Raw genomic sequence first — 15,000 nt, forward strand, 5'->3', positions numbered from 1 at the left:
ATGGCTAGATTCTTCACAGCAGATATCTACAGGATGACGCTTGTGCAACTTGTGTCAATCCGATATGAGTCCTGCCTTTATATATGTGAAAGGAATATAAAGGAATTCTGTTGTCCCGGTCAGGCCGCAGCCACGCCCAGAGAGCCCGAGACGGGCTAACATTGACCATGAATTTCTCTGATTGTAAACATGACATTGATTTAGAAGAGGACCTTGAAATTCCTCTCAAATCTATATCTGTTTGCTTTAGAATTTTCTCTTGTATTTATGTAAATATAAAAGTATATATACTCTACAATGTATATATATATATATATATATATATATATACATATATATATATATATATATATATATATATATATATATATATATATATAGACTATATTATATATATATATATATGTATATGTGTTTGTGTATATATGTATATATACATGCATACACATATATACAAACATTCACACATATATATATGTATATGTAAATATGAATTAGCATCAGAGCTACCATAGTATCATACAGGTGACTGAAAACCAATTTTTCTCTCTTAATGGGCAGTTGGATAATTCACAGACAAATCTGTATCAAACCTGAACAATATCGGTTCGAATCGTGGCTGGAAGCAAGCACACACACACACGCACACTTATATTTATATAGATAGATAGACAGACAGATAGATAGATATAAATAAATATATAAATAGATATATAGATGTATTATTCTCCCTTTCTCGGTCTCTCTCTATCAGTCGGTTCGCATTTTATCAGTTTCCTTATTTTCATTTTTGCTATCATTCCTGCTTCCTCAACTTCCGGTATACTTTGCTGCCCATAAATCTAAATAAACTATGACTTAGAGTTCTTTCCGATGGCAAAACAAAACCAAGGACGGAAACTGAATGGCAACTGAATATTGAATTCAACGCTTTTGGTAAATTACACCTTTGTGGACGTGTTACTGAAAAGTATTATTCGTTAGCAAAGATTTAGTTTGAATGTATTTCTCACACCGCATCAAAATATGACATTGCATTAGTTATCAACGTAAAAAGTATTATTTATTATTCGTTAGAAGGTTTGATTTGAACATATTTCTTATAATTCATCAAAATACAACATTCCATAGTTATCACCAAAAGAAACTCTCAATATCATAAGTCACTGATTTTCTCGATACTTTGCGTACAATTTCCTTTGTCAAAATATAACCGTAAACTTCCCTTCGTATGCGATTTGCTCGTAAGAGAACTGTTAAACTGGTGTTCCCAGAAAGATAGCATTTACACCAGCAAATGACATGAATGTGTATTTGAATCATCCCTAAAGAACTAGATAATTTAAAGTTGAAGACACGCGAACTGGCAGTTTAAATAGAGAGGGCTATTTTCTGATTGTTTGGGGGTATATTGAAGGTACCCTCTAACAAACATTGCAAATTTCAGTCGGCTTTCATTTCACCATTTATAAACGCAGAGGTGAATAGAGACTTTTGTAGAGTAATATGCAATAGAATTTTAAGAATGGTCGTTGGTTATAAATAAATTAAAACATGTATAATCGAACTAACAAGCCATTACAGAAAATGAAGTTGCTTTGAAATTCTGTATTCTAGTACATTCATTTTCATACTTCTTTTCATTCAAAAGAATATTTGATTTGTGTTTTATTGTTGTTTGTTTTCCTTCGTTTAACAAACTATTTAAAACCCTGTTTCCTGTCGTGAACTTATTTGGTTCACAACTGTCATCTTTAACGGAATATATTTCAAAAATAGTTCTAGTTTTATTCGAGGCCGTTTTGTTCAACTGTCAGGGCCCTCAGTTGTAGTGGCACTCTGTTACCCTGTTGCAATCAATTGTCGTTGCAATTGATTGCAGTGGCCCAATCGTATTATTGCACTCCAGTTTTGGCGCTTAATTGTTGGCTGGCGCCTAAATGCCAGCAGCCCTCAGTTTTCGTGGCGCTTAGCAGTGCCGACAGGGTGGTGCTCAGTTGATTCGGCATAATTGTTTTGGTGTTCAGTTGTCAACTCACGCAGAAAAGATTCTGGAGAGGATACTCAGAGACGAGACGATAATAATGGAGGATTAGTTCGATTTCATGTCGACAAAAGGGAGATAGGATATGCAATTTTTGCGCTTTGATTGAGAGATGGGGAAGTATTTCAAAAATGCATAGGCCTATACGTGGGTTGCATAGACCTAGAGAAGACGAGTAAAAGTTCCAAACTCTAGGGAATTTGGAGATGAATGAGAGAACAGGATAATAACAAACTATAATTCTCATCAGTGGATGTTTTGAAAAATGTGTACCTGAGGGGTTGCATAGACCTAGAAGACAGTAAGTTGAAACTCTAGGGAGTTTGGGGATGTACGAGAGAACAGGATAAAAACAAAACTATAAATTAGTCTAAGGTTTGTACGAATGCGCAAAAACACCTAGGTCAAGAGTAGTGTGACTGACGCGGAAGCTGCCAAGTTTCCCATAGACGCCATATTGGATCAAGGATCTTCCCTAAGACATCCGATCATATCCCATAGGAAGACGATCCATTCACCCGGGTCGATGCCGTTTGAAGATGATATTGCAAAGTGCAACCCTATGGAGAGGAGATGGAGCGGAAATTAGAATATGGGAAAAAAGGACACGAAGGGCAACGGACTGAAGATGGACTCGAAGAGAAACGAAACCTGAGAATTTTATGTAAATCGGAAATCTTGAAGTCTGCTTACAGGAGAGAGAATGAAATACAGTGGGAAGATTCAGATGGAATTGGTCCACATGCCTTCTAGTTTGTCCAGTGATTTATATGCAGAGGTGACGCAGACTGTCCAGGCATGATAGATAAAGAACAAAAAAGGTATCTGGTATATTCATTATTAGAATTAGTGCAAGGTTAAAGATATGGTAATTGGAAACAATTGCTGTACAGGGGCTGAAACATCATGAATGTATATATAACACTATATACATATATATATATATATACTGTTTACATAAATATATTTTATCTACTGTATATATTTATGCATTTATTTAAAAAGGGAGAGAGAGAGAGAGAGAGAGAGAGAGAGAGAGAGAGAGAGAGAGAGAGAGAGATGGCTTCGCGTGACAGAAATGAGAATTTTAATGTGGAAATGTGGAATAACAAAGGCAGGAAAGGGATAAGGGAAGGTTTAGGTGCGAGATAAAACAGAAACAAGGTATGTTAGAACGGAGAGTGAAATAGAATAAGACGTAGACTCCTACATTCATCCTGGAATACAGTAATTATTCCAGATGGAAGCAGAATGAGATAAAGTAAACTCGAAATAAACGAGCCCAAAATACGCACAGTGAATTCTGCAGATGATGGAGAACAGAGGATTATCAACAGCGGTGTACCTTGCCATTTAAAACAGAAATGCCGAGTTCGCTCTGCTGTGTGGAAATATAATGAAGAAATGTGGATGTTAAGTGTATTTGAAAGGAAAATGGATGGCTGGCTGCGAAATGAAGAACTGCTGAATTACGATGTGCGGAGTGACGAAGACTGAAAAGGTTTAACATAAAGCTACTGTGCAATTATTAAGCATTATCGCCAGAATCTGTTATTATTATTATTATTATTATTGAATATTCAACACTGCCTGTTAGAGAGAGGGGCTTCTACGTATATTATTATTATTATTATTATTATTATTATTACTGAGGCTTGCTTTTTCAGTCCCTTATTTAGCATTCTTGGCCTGAATTCTCTAATCACCTAATGTCTGCAGCTGAAAATTAATTGTTTGCTACTGCTCTTATCATCACTATCATTTTTCTTATGTTTGCTATTTTATTTCATTATGATTATTATCTTCCTTTTTATTATGAATGCTATTATTACTATTACCTCAGCAACTGTTTGGGGATGGCCGATTACCGTTTTTGTCCTTTTATCGCGTTTATTTAAATTAGGTGTATTGTATTGTCTCTACTTTGTATATTCCCTGTATATGGCCCTAAACTGAAATAGAGATTATTATTATTATTATTATTATTATTATTATTATTTATTATTATTATTATTATTATTATTATTATTATTATTATTAGAAAGTTTATGCCATATAAAGATGACTGACAGGGTACATAAATATTTCAGGTAATTTACAACGGTCAGAATAAGAGTTAATATTTTAATTTTTCTTTAAAACCTTAATCACCATTCACCTGTCAAGACAGGGAGAGAGAGAGAGAGAGAGAGAGAGAGAGAGAGAGAGAGAGAGAGAGAGACAGACAGACAGACAGACAGACAGACAGACAGACAGAGAAATTAAAGTCATCAGGAAGGAATACACAAGAATATATTCCGATAATTTTTCTTTCAAATATGAAAGGGAAAATATATTGCCTCTATTTTGATTTAACAAACTGTAGGCTGTATATCGAAATAATTAACGGCTAAACAACAGACTTTATTCCATAATCCTGCAGTTAGTTTGAAAATATCCCTCGTCAAAAACAAATAAAATATTTCTAGGTACAAAGAGTTAAAAAAAACTTTTAAAAGATGAATAATTTTCTCGTATAAATTTTAACAAAATAAGATTTAAGCCTGCCATCATTTCTGCTTTTATCTTAAAAACTTTTGTTTTAAAAGCTGAAAGAATAAATATAAATCTGTTTACAATAACGAAGATCAAAGTCAAGGTTAAACAACTAAACAATAAAAGAAAAGCTGTAAAAAGCTTAAGCTTAGAGAGAGAGAGAGATAGAGAGAGATAGCGCGGAGGGAGGGGTTAGAGAAAGAGACACTAAAATATAAAATAAAAAACAATTGAGGGCTCTCGATACTGATATTTACAAAATATATAACATAAATCTGGCAAAAAATTATCAAGGTCGTCATCTAAATCAAGGTCGCATACTCTCGAGAAATTCAATGTCAGTGTTGTCCTGCCTTGACCTCTGGGTGTGGCTGAGAGTGATTTCGAGAAGAAGAAGAAGAATTCCTTTATTTTCCTTTCATATATAAAGGCGAGAAAAGACTCGGATTGGCATAAAGCGAACAGCCCTCGCCTTACTAAGACCTGCAGTTGGAAGCTGTAACCATGAGAACTTTGGTAAGACAAAAACTCAGTTTTCGATATTTACATCAAGCAGACACATACACTCTTTCACTATAAACATATACTTACACGCACGATATATATATATATATATATATATGTATATATATATATATATATATATATATATATATATATATATATATATATATATATATATATGATATATATATATATATATATATATATATATATATATATATATATATATATATATATATATATATATATATATATATATATATATATATATATATATATATATATAAACATATACTTACATGCATACACACGCACACACATTTACACACACACATACATACATATGTATATATCTGTGTGTGAGTATATTTATATAAGTATGTGTGCAGTAGAAGAAGAATAGAGTGAGATATAAGGAAATACATAAGAGAAATGGTGAAAGAGTTACCGTAGGTAAAAGGGTGGATCAGGTGGTCTGAGATGGTTCAGTCATGTGGAAAGAATGGACGATGATAAGTTGATGAAGAGCATAAGAGCGTATAAAGTTTGGAAGTATTGGGAGAGAAAGACTTAGAAATGGATGAACAGACAGATGGAAAAGGTATTGAGCAGGAGGGGCCTCATCACCTATGAAGCGAGAGCATGCATGTAGGATAGAGGTGAGTGGCGCAGTGTAATTATGGGAATTAAGTGTGTTACTGGTAAGCCTTCTGTATCTGTTCTATGGAAGGTTTCTACAAAGCTGGTTCATGAACGCTCTAGCAATTTAAGTGAGAATGTGGCTGTGATCATTGCGCTTTCTTCGCTTGGAAAACAGCTTAATGAAGAGAAAATGAGAGAGAGAGAGAGAGAGAGAGAGAGAATATACCAAGAAACAGTATATCGTGAATATGCGCACAAGTATACCTTGATATTATTCCAAGGTCACCTGTAATGCTCTAGAAAATAATGTTTTAAAAAACGGAGGAAAAATCCGACGAAATTATGAGAACTGAATCAATAAAACTTCAGATGTTTTTTATTCACTGGTTTAACTAATGATAACTGACGGTTTCGGTGTAAAGGATATTTTGATGGAGAATGCAAGTCGCTCTTTGTTAGGGTTCTTTGTAAGTTTAAATGCATATGACATTTGATAACATTTATGGAATATTAAAGCCACGGTCTATCACAGTCTTTCAAGAAACTTGAATGAAATATGATGTAAATGTTTCTTTAATGGATTTACAGTAAAAAGTTCGGTTCTGTCGATGGATAAAATCAATCACTGTGCAGCAGAGTCATCGACGGACATTGACGTTGATTTATAAATAATGAAGGGTTGTTCTTTCCAGGAAATATCTGTCGGTGAATAAAGCATGTGCAGTGTGCATTCAAATAATTTATGCGTGCCATTTATGAGTGCGTTTGATTTACATTTCTTGGGTGATTTCATTTACCTTTATATTTGCAAATGCGACTTTCATTTACCAGCAGGTATAATTAGGTATTCTCTCTCTCTCTCTCTCTCTCTCTCTCTCTCTCTCTCTCTCTCTCTCTCTTCTCATATATCATCTATCCTGTAGGTATATATATATATATATATATATATATATATATATATATATATATATATATATATGTATGTATATATTATATATACATATCTATATACATATATATATATATATATATATATATATATATATATATATATATATATATATATATATATATATATAACATTCCCATTCTATTCTAAACTATATACATTCCCATTCTGTTCTAAACTTAGAAACAGGATGTTACAGAAATGTACAGATATACACCCATATACACTCCCTCTCTCTCTCTCTCTCTCTCTCTCTCTCTCTCTCTCTCTCTCTCTCTCTCTCTCTCTCTCTCTCTAATTGATTGATTTTTGTACCTATTATAGATCGCACTCTGTTCATTTGTGTCCTTGATGCTGGTCTGGGGTGGCTTAGGCCTAGGTCTCGGAGGCTTAGGAGGATTCGGTGGATTCGGTGGTGGATTCGGTGCAAAAGGTGGGCTCTTGAGTGCTGGAAACTACGCCAATGGATTCAGCCACTCCAATGGATCAAACAGAGCCACATCCTTAAGAGTTGTTCAGGAGGACTGGGTGGGCTGAAATTCGGCCATCTTAACCAAACCCTCCCAGGAAGCAGAAGTGCTGATCGAAGCCAGGGATGGAGAATTGGACTCGGAGGCTTAGGATTCAACGGTGGATTCGGAGGCGGATTCGGGGGAAAAGGCGGTCTCCTGGGCATCAAGAACTATGCCAATGGATTCAGCCATTCCAAGGGGTACAGCCATGGAACCCACATTGGAGGAGGGTTCAAGGGACTGGGAGGTCTTGGGACTGGCCATCTCAAGAAATTCTTCCTCGGGAAGCGAAGTGTTGACCAAGAGCCCGAGTCCGATTAAGGAATCTTTGTAGACTCGGGAACACTTTATCATTTGATGTTTGTGGAGATGAATGAGATAGTAGTAACCAGTGTGATAGAAATGAGTCTCATATATATTAGATACTTGCTAAGTATATTTTTCTTATAATATATATCTATATATACAAATATATCTTTATTTTTTTGGAACATGTATCTTGGTTTATTTTTCTTATTTCGTTACCTTAGTATACAATTAGAAAGAAATTAAGTTATATATATATATATATATATTTTATATATATATATATATATATATATATATCATATATATACATATATATATATATATATATATATATATATATATATATATATATATATATATATATATATATATATAGGAGTTTTCGTCCCCACACATCCCATAGATGTTTAGAGGATAATGATCCAAAAGTTTTTGACATTTCGTGGTGGTCACCCAGCCAAATTCTGACCTGATTCAAGGTTCATTAGACCAGTGATATAAGCATGTTAACAATATATATTTCCACCAAGAAAGCTGTGTTATTGTTTGATTTTTGTGTGTGTTTGTGCGCCCAATGAAACGAAATGTAGCTATGGAATTTTTTTTTTATTTGTTCAAATTTTGGTCTTGTGTGGCAACAAGTGAATATAATTTGGAAGAGATAGGAAAGTAATTTATGGAGATAAAGGATTATTTTGGAATAGATCGCTCACCCTGGCAGAGCTTGTAGTCTATGCTCTTATTTTGGTGAATGATCTCAAATTATCCTTTTAAGTAACAAATGACCAGATCCTAAAGGTCTCTCAGAAAAAGACTGTTAGCTATCAAAACAGTTATAAATATTTTTAATAACATAGGACATGGATGTGAATCATAGAAAACGTTTTTATTTAAGGTAAAGATATAATTTGCCTAATGTCTCATATTCAGACTAATGTAATCATACCTGGGGACATTACCGATGATCATACAGTGGCACTATATCTTCATCCTAAGCTCACTGTATGTATGGGCTAGTGATGGGTTGAACCGTAGACTGAACTGAATGTTAAATTTGGCCAGACATAGCACCAGGATGAGGTCATTCAACTGGGTGAAATTGACTGTAAAAGCTTGAAAGATGTAACAGGAGGAAAACCTCACAGTTGCAATATGAATCAGTTATTTAGGAGAGGGTGGAAAGTAAGATGGAAGAAAAAGAATATGAAAAGAGGTACAGTAAAACTAGTGGTGAGAGAAATCGACCTTGGACTGGCCTCTGAAAGTGTAAATGAAGGGGTTTATTCCCCGCAGACTGTCTCTGTTTCATGAAAATAAATAAAATTTATTAATATAAATCATATCTACTAATACATATTATCAGAGAACTGGAAGATTCAGCAACCAAAGGTAACTAGATCATATATGTGGATTTAATAGGCGACAGAATTTATTATTTAAAGCACTTCATGTCAGAAGTTTTCATTAGTAGTGGAAAGCTGCCAAATATGTATATATATATATATATATATATATATATATATATATATATATATATATATATATAATTTCATTATATAAAGACTATCTTTAAAAGGCTATCTTTGAAAGTCTACCCTGATGAAGCGATAAAGCAATTTTAAGGCCTTGTTTTTCAAGGTCAGAAGAAAAACGATGTCCATGCGACTGATTCTTGCTTGAATGCCTCTACTGGCCTTTATGAATTTACGCTCCTCATTAGAACTAGAAGTATAGTAAAATGAGAGAAAGACCCATTAAGTGAAGAGGAGAAAAAGACTAGGTAAAATGAAGAAAAGACTAAGTGGAAGGAAAAAACCACTCCATTAGGTAAAAAAATTCACTCCTAGTGAAAAGAAAATGAAAAATAAGGTACATTCAATAAAAAGATATTAGGAGACAAAGACTAAGTGAAATTCAAGTTGAAAAAGACACATTAGTGATAAAAAATATAGGTGAACTACAAAAAGACATATTAAGTGAAAGATTGAAAAGACACATTAAGTGAGACAGAAGAAAAGACACATTAAGTGAAAAGGTAGAAAAAACACATTAAAGTTAAAGTGAAAAGACACATTAAGTAGAAGAGTAAAGAAACAGACATATTAAGTGAAACTGTAGAAAACACATTAAGTGAAAAGTAGAAAAAGACACATTAAGTGAAAAGTAGAAAAAGACATATTAAGTGAAAAGTAGAAAAATACACATTAAGTGAAAAGTAGAAAAAGACACATTAAGTGAAAAGTAGAAAAAGATACATTTAGTGAAATGAAGAAAAAAACCATTAAGCAAAAAGTAGAAAAAACCATTAAGCGAAAAGTAGAAAAAATACATTAAGCGAAAAGTAGAAAAATACATTAAGTGAAAAGTAGAACAAGACACATTAAGTGAATATTAGAAAAAGTTATTAAGTGAACGGGAGAAAATGACCCCTCAAGTGAAAATGTAGAAAAAACACGTTAAATAAAAAGTTGGAAAAGACACACTAAGTGAAAATGTAGAAAAAACACATTAAGTGAAGAGTAGAAAAAGACACAAAAAGTGAAAATGTTGTAAAAAACACACTGAGCGGAAAGGAGAAAAAGACCCATCAAGTGAAAATGTAAAAAAAACACATTAAGTGAAAAATAGAAAAAGACACACTAAGTGAAAATGTAGAAAAAAACACATTAAGTGAAAAGTAGATAAAACACATTAAGTGAAAAGGAGAAAAATACCTGTCAAGTGAAAAGACTAAGTGAAATAAAAAAAAAAACATGAAACAGGTAAAAAAAAAAATGCACTAGAGTGAATGGAAAAGACATAATAGTGAGAATGGAAAAATACTCATTAAGTGATAAGGTAGTAAAAGAACACATTAAATGAATATTATAAAAAGATTTTAAGTGAACGGGAGAAAAAGGCAAATTAAGTGAATAGAAGGAAAAAACCATTAAATGAACAGGAAAAAAGACAGATTAAGTGAAAAAGAGAAAAAGATCCATTAAGTGAAAAGATAGAAAAAACACGTTAAAGTGAACAGGAAAAAAGACACATAAAGTGAAAATGTCTAAAAACACATTAGGTGAAAAGGAGAAAAAGACCCAATAAGTGAAAGGTAAAAAAATCACATTAAGTGAAAAGGACAAAAACCCATTAAGTAAAAAGGTAAAAAAAACCCATTAAGTGAACAAGGAGAAAGACACATCAAATGAAAAGATAGAAAAAACACATTAAGTAAACAGGAAAAAAAGATAAATAAGTGAAAAGCAAAAAAATGCATTAAGTGAAAAGAAGAAAAGACCCAGAAAAATTAAAAAAAAAAAAAAAAACACATTTATGGAAAGGTAAAAAAAAAAAAAAAAAGCGCATTAAGTGAAAAAGGACAAAAAAAAAAACATAAGTAAAGTTTGTTTTTTATTTTTCTTCTTATTATATATATATATATATATATATATATATATATATATATATATATATATATATTTTTTATTTTTTTTATATATTATATTTTACATTTTAACTATTTTTAACATGCACTAACACGGCCGCTCCTTCTGCCATCTTCAGAGTGTCCTTGTGATATATGATCTTGAGTCCGATGACCCCCTGTTTATACTGTATATCTTCTAATGCTTGATTTCGTCCACGGTCTGTTGTATACCTAATCGGGGTCCTCGTTAATCCTGTACCTTCTCCCAGTCTGGGGATTCCAGTAATCCCTCTCTCGCTTTCCGTTAGCTGCGCTAGGCGCTTTGATCTTTTGACCAGATTTAATGAACCTAATTCATTTAGGACTAATGTGTTACTGATGTTATCAAAGCTGCTAAATGTTTTGTTTCTCGACATTGGAGGTCGAAAGTCTTTAATTGTCCCTTCTATTATTCTGTGTCTTTGTTTTTTATTATTTATTTATTTTTGCTTCTTTACCTTTACTTATGTATTTGCTCACTTCTAAATTCATCCTGACTTCCATCTAAAGAATGTACAGCTAATATATTATTTCTGTCTCATGTGTTTACTGGTCTTATTCTTATTTTTTACGAACTTCCAGTTTTCTTAGTCTCCCCTACGTAATTCCCACACGGAATTACGTAGACCCCGCGCCATTCTCTTCTTTATTATTTTTTTGTTTTTATTGCTTCATATTTTCTTCATAACTGTACTGTTGAACTGTAAGGTAAATCCATATGTATCATAATAAGGGTTAACTCTCTCGAATGATTCTTTAAACTCAGTATCTTTTTATTGTTTGCTTTCATTCTTTATTAAAAATAAATCGCCTGTCAACTGTGCTCAAGCAACTCTCCCAGTCTCGAAACACAACTGTCGTGGACATGGTTAATGTCATCCGCACTTTCTGCGACGCCTTTAACCCTTACAGGTGTTAGCACCAAAGGGCGTTAACTATACAGCTCTCAACAAGCCTCTACGGATATGGTTGCTAGCCCCACTCAATGTGACTTATCACAGTCGACTACAGTGCTTCTAACTAAGTCAATCAAGAAGGGGCCCTTCAATCGCTCTGAGACTTATCACAGTCGACTATAATCTTAAGTGTCAAGATACAAACCATAGGAGATTGACCACTAGATAATCCTTGATCGTCTGTTAACAAACTCCAAGACACTCCCTCCCAGCCCCCCTACCACCACCCCACCAGACGATGAACCTTTGAACCTATGTGGCTGTCTTTAGTACAGCTTTTTTGGAAGTAATGGTGTATAAAAAACAACATAATTTTGCTGCAAAAATATGAATTTATTTTCATAACAGCATACGATATTCAGAAGGAAGAGTTAATTTTGAATTATAACCAGTCTGTAGACTCATATTTCTGTCATGAAGTTTCTGCTTAATGATGTCTTATCTGGATCAACTTCGTTTCCCGAGTGTTTGTTAAGATGACCATTGCAATGGACAATCTGCTCCATTGTGGCTGTATCCATGGCATGTTTCAGACTCATATTCACCATTCAGGCTCCAGGATCATGTCCTCGAACCTCCTGGCGTTCTGGATCCAAGGAAGTGTTTGTTAAGATGACCATTTGCAATACCTCCCAAGCCCTTGAATCCTCCTCCAATGTGGTTTCCATGACTGTATCCATTGGAGTGGCTGTATCCATTGGCGTAGTTTCCAGCACTCAAGAGCCCTCCGTAGCCGCCATAGCCACCACCGAATCCACCGTTTAAGCCAAGACCTCCAAGTCCAAGGCCTCCATATCCTAGACCTCCTAGTAATCCAGGCTCTGGATCAGCACTTCGTTTCCCGAGGAAGTGCTTGTTAAGATGACCATTCGTGATGCCTCCCAATCCCTTGAATCCTCCTCCAATATGGTTTCCATGGCTGTATCCATTGGAATGGCTGTATCCATTGGCATAGTTACCGGCGCTCAAGAGCCCTCCATAGCCGCCATAGCCACCACCAAATCCACCATTTAAGCCAAGACCTCCAAGTCCAGAGCCTCCACCATCCTAGACCTCCTAGTAACTTGGGCCAGGATCAGCACTTCGTTTCCCGAAAAGTGTTTGATTCAAATGATGTTGCAATACCTCCCAATCGCCAGATCCTCCTCCAATATGGTTTCCGTGACATCCATTGGGAATGGCTGTATCCATTAGCATAATTACCGCGCTCAGAGCCTCCACATTTCCACCATAGCCACCACCAAACCCACCATTTAAGCCAAGACCTCCAAGTCCAAGGCCTCCATATCCTAGACCCCCTAGTAATCCTGGCTCTGGATCAGCACTTCGTTTGCCAAGGAAGTGTTTGTTAAGATGACCGTGTTTCAACCCACCAGCTCCTCCAAAGCCTTTCAGGAAGTGGTTTCCGATGGTTGTATCCAGTGGAATGGCTGTATCCATTGGCGTAGTTTCCAGCACCCAACAGACCACCGTAGCCTCCATATCCTCCACCGAATCCACCGTTCAGGCCTAAGCCAAGCCCTCCAAGACCATAGCCAATTCCGGGAGCTGCGTCAGTAACTAAGGTCACAAACAGGAGAGCGATCTGGAGTGAAAAGTATACTTAGAAGTCATATAAACACAGACAGACAGACAGTCAGACAAACAGAGACAGACAGAGGGATGGGTGTATGATGAAGATTAATGTTTTCAGTGTGTATTATGCTGAATTGTTTTGAAATATGAAAAGAGTGGTATTTAACATTCTCTAATCACACATGCAAGTAATTATGAATCTACAATTCATATACATGCTCTATGTATTCACAAATATTTATGTCTTTAAAAATGTAATCCGTCATATTCATGAATTACTGCAAACGTCCATTGCTTGGTTTTACTATGATACTCTTGAACATTGGAAGGCATTGTATTAATATAAAATACACAGTATTTTCAAAGAAATTCTTCATACTACTGAATAGTTTCTGGCATAATATAATCGATGATATTTTCTTTAAATATACCAGCATAGTCTTAAATACTTTTAACGCTAAGCAAAGCGACTAATGTCCTGTCAAAATTGATTATCCTCCCTCACACCCTGTAATTAAACTAGAATATGAGGTTCCATAGATACTTTGTCACTAACTTCACTAATCTTTTCTTAATGGTCTTAGAATTACCAAGAGCTTTACAGATTATCTTAGAATTGCATATGTCTGGGAAGAGAAATAAAAGAGTACATGCAAGATAGCAGCAAATGATGCATAGATTTTAGGGGGCTCGATGCGCAGTGAACACTTTGTCTAGTTTTGTGAAGTATATAATGTTGAGGAAGTTTTCTGTACGTGGGTTCAGCTGTGATATATCATTTTAAAGTATGGATTTGGCCGTGACCATTGCAGCGTTTTTTGTCTTAAGCCACCCTTTTTGGGGTAATTGTTTGTCTGAATATGTTACAACATATGCACACACACATATATAAAATGTGCATATATATATATATATATATATATATATATATATATATATATATATATATATATATATATATATATATATATATATATATATATATATATATATATACATGTATATAATATATATATATATATATATATATATATATATATATATATATATATATATATATATATATATATATATATATATATATATAGTATATGCTCACGTCACTACTCACCAGTTGCCTCATGGTTGAAGTCCTTTGCTGCAAGTCTCAGCAGTGCAGTTGTTGGTACTATGCCAGTCTAGAGAGCAGACAAGCCTTTATATAGCAAAGGAATATAAAGGAATTCGTTCCCATTCAGGCCTCAGCCACACCCAGAGTTCAAGAGAGAAAAAAAACTGACCATGAATTTTTTAACGAGACCTTGATTTTGTCGAGTGCATTGAAATACTTTCTTGATCTTTTTTATCTTAGCGTACTAGTAACGGTATTCTTCATTATATAAATAGCATTGTGTCACGGTACTCTGCTAAGTTCATTGTCCTCTTGAACATGATACCTCCACTGGTCAGTCATGAATAAGATCTTTAAGTTAGATGCCACACCCTTGAAAATTTTGCTAAAATGTGCATACAGAATCACTCCTGTT

At 34.2% G+C, this 15,000-nt stretch overlaps 3 protein-coding genes across 3 annotated transcripts in view; 1 reads left to right on the forward strand and 2 right to left on the reverse strand.

Moving 5' to 3' along the window:
- The window catches only part of LOC136842065 (uncharacterized), an 8,619-nt gene extending 8,555 nt beyond the window's left edge, over positions 1-64 (reverse strand). The window contains exon 1 of the mRNA XM_067109446.1: positions 1-64. This exon is cut by the window's left edge and continues 10 nt beyond it. Coding sequence (XP_066965547.1) covers positions 1-2 — 2 coding nt within the window. The 5' untranslated portion in view covers positions 3-64.
- Positions 65-7,025: 6,961 nt separating this feature from the next.
- LOC136841898 (uncharacterized) lies at positions 7,026-7,507 on the forward strand. Its single transcript, XM_067109320.1, has 2 exons — positions 7,026-7,107; positions 7,242-7,507. The coding sequence occupies exons 1-2, from the start codon at positions 7,026-7,028 to the stop codon at positions 7,505-7,507; spliced, it is 348 nt and encodes a 115-aa protein (XP_066965421.1).
- A 4,953-nt stretch (positions 7,508-12,460) lies between these two features.
- LOC136841899 (pupal cuticle protein Edg-91-like) lies at positions 12,461-13,096 on the reverse strand. Its single transcript, XM_067109321.1, has 2 exons — positions 13,025-13,096; positions 12,461-12,946 (listed from the first exon to the last, which is right to left on the reverse strand). The coding sequence occupies exons 1-2, from the start codon at positions 13,094-13,096 to the stop codon at positions 12,461-12,463; spliced, it is 558 nt and encodes a 185-aa protein (XP_066965422.1).
- Positions 13,097-15,000: the final 1,904 nt, after the last annotated feature.

This window comes from Macrobrachium rosenbergii, chromosome 9 (assembly GCF_040412425.1).
Source record: "Macrobrachium rosenbergii isolate ZJJX-2024 chromosome 9, ASM4041242v1, whole genome shotgun sequence".
NCBI lineage: Eukaryota > Metazoa > Arthropoda > Malacostraca > Decapoda > Palaemonidae > Macrobrachium > Macrobrachium rosenbergii.

Excerpts from the sequence above, each read along its gene's own strand:
- LOC136841898 (XM_067109320.1), top strand. The coding sequence starts at position 7,026 with ATGCTGGTCTGGGGTGGCTTAGGCCTAGGTCTCGGAGGCTTAGGAGGA. Across the intron at positions 7,108-7,241 it reads TGGTGGATTCGGTGCAAAAG|GAAGCAGAAGTGCTGATCGA; the intron begins GTGGGCTCTTGA and ends AAACCCTCCCAG.
- LOC136841899 (XM_067109321.1), bottom strand. The coding sequence starts at position 13,096 with ATGCTAATGGATACAGCCATTCCCAATGGATGTCACGGAAACCATATT. Across the intron at positions 12,947-13,024 it reads GAGGATCTGGCGATTGGGAG|GATGGTGGAGGCTCTGGACT; the intron begins GTATTGCAACAT and ends TAGGAGGTCTAG.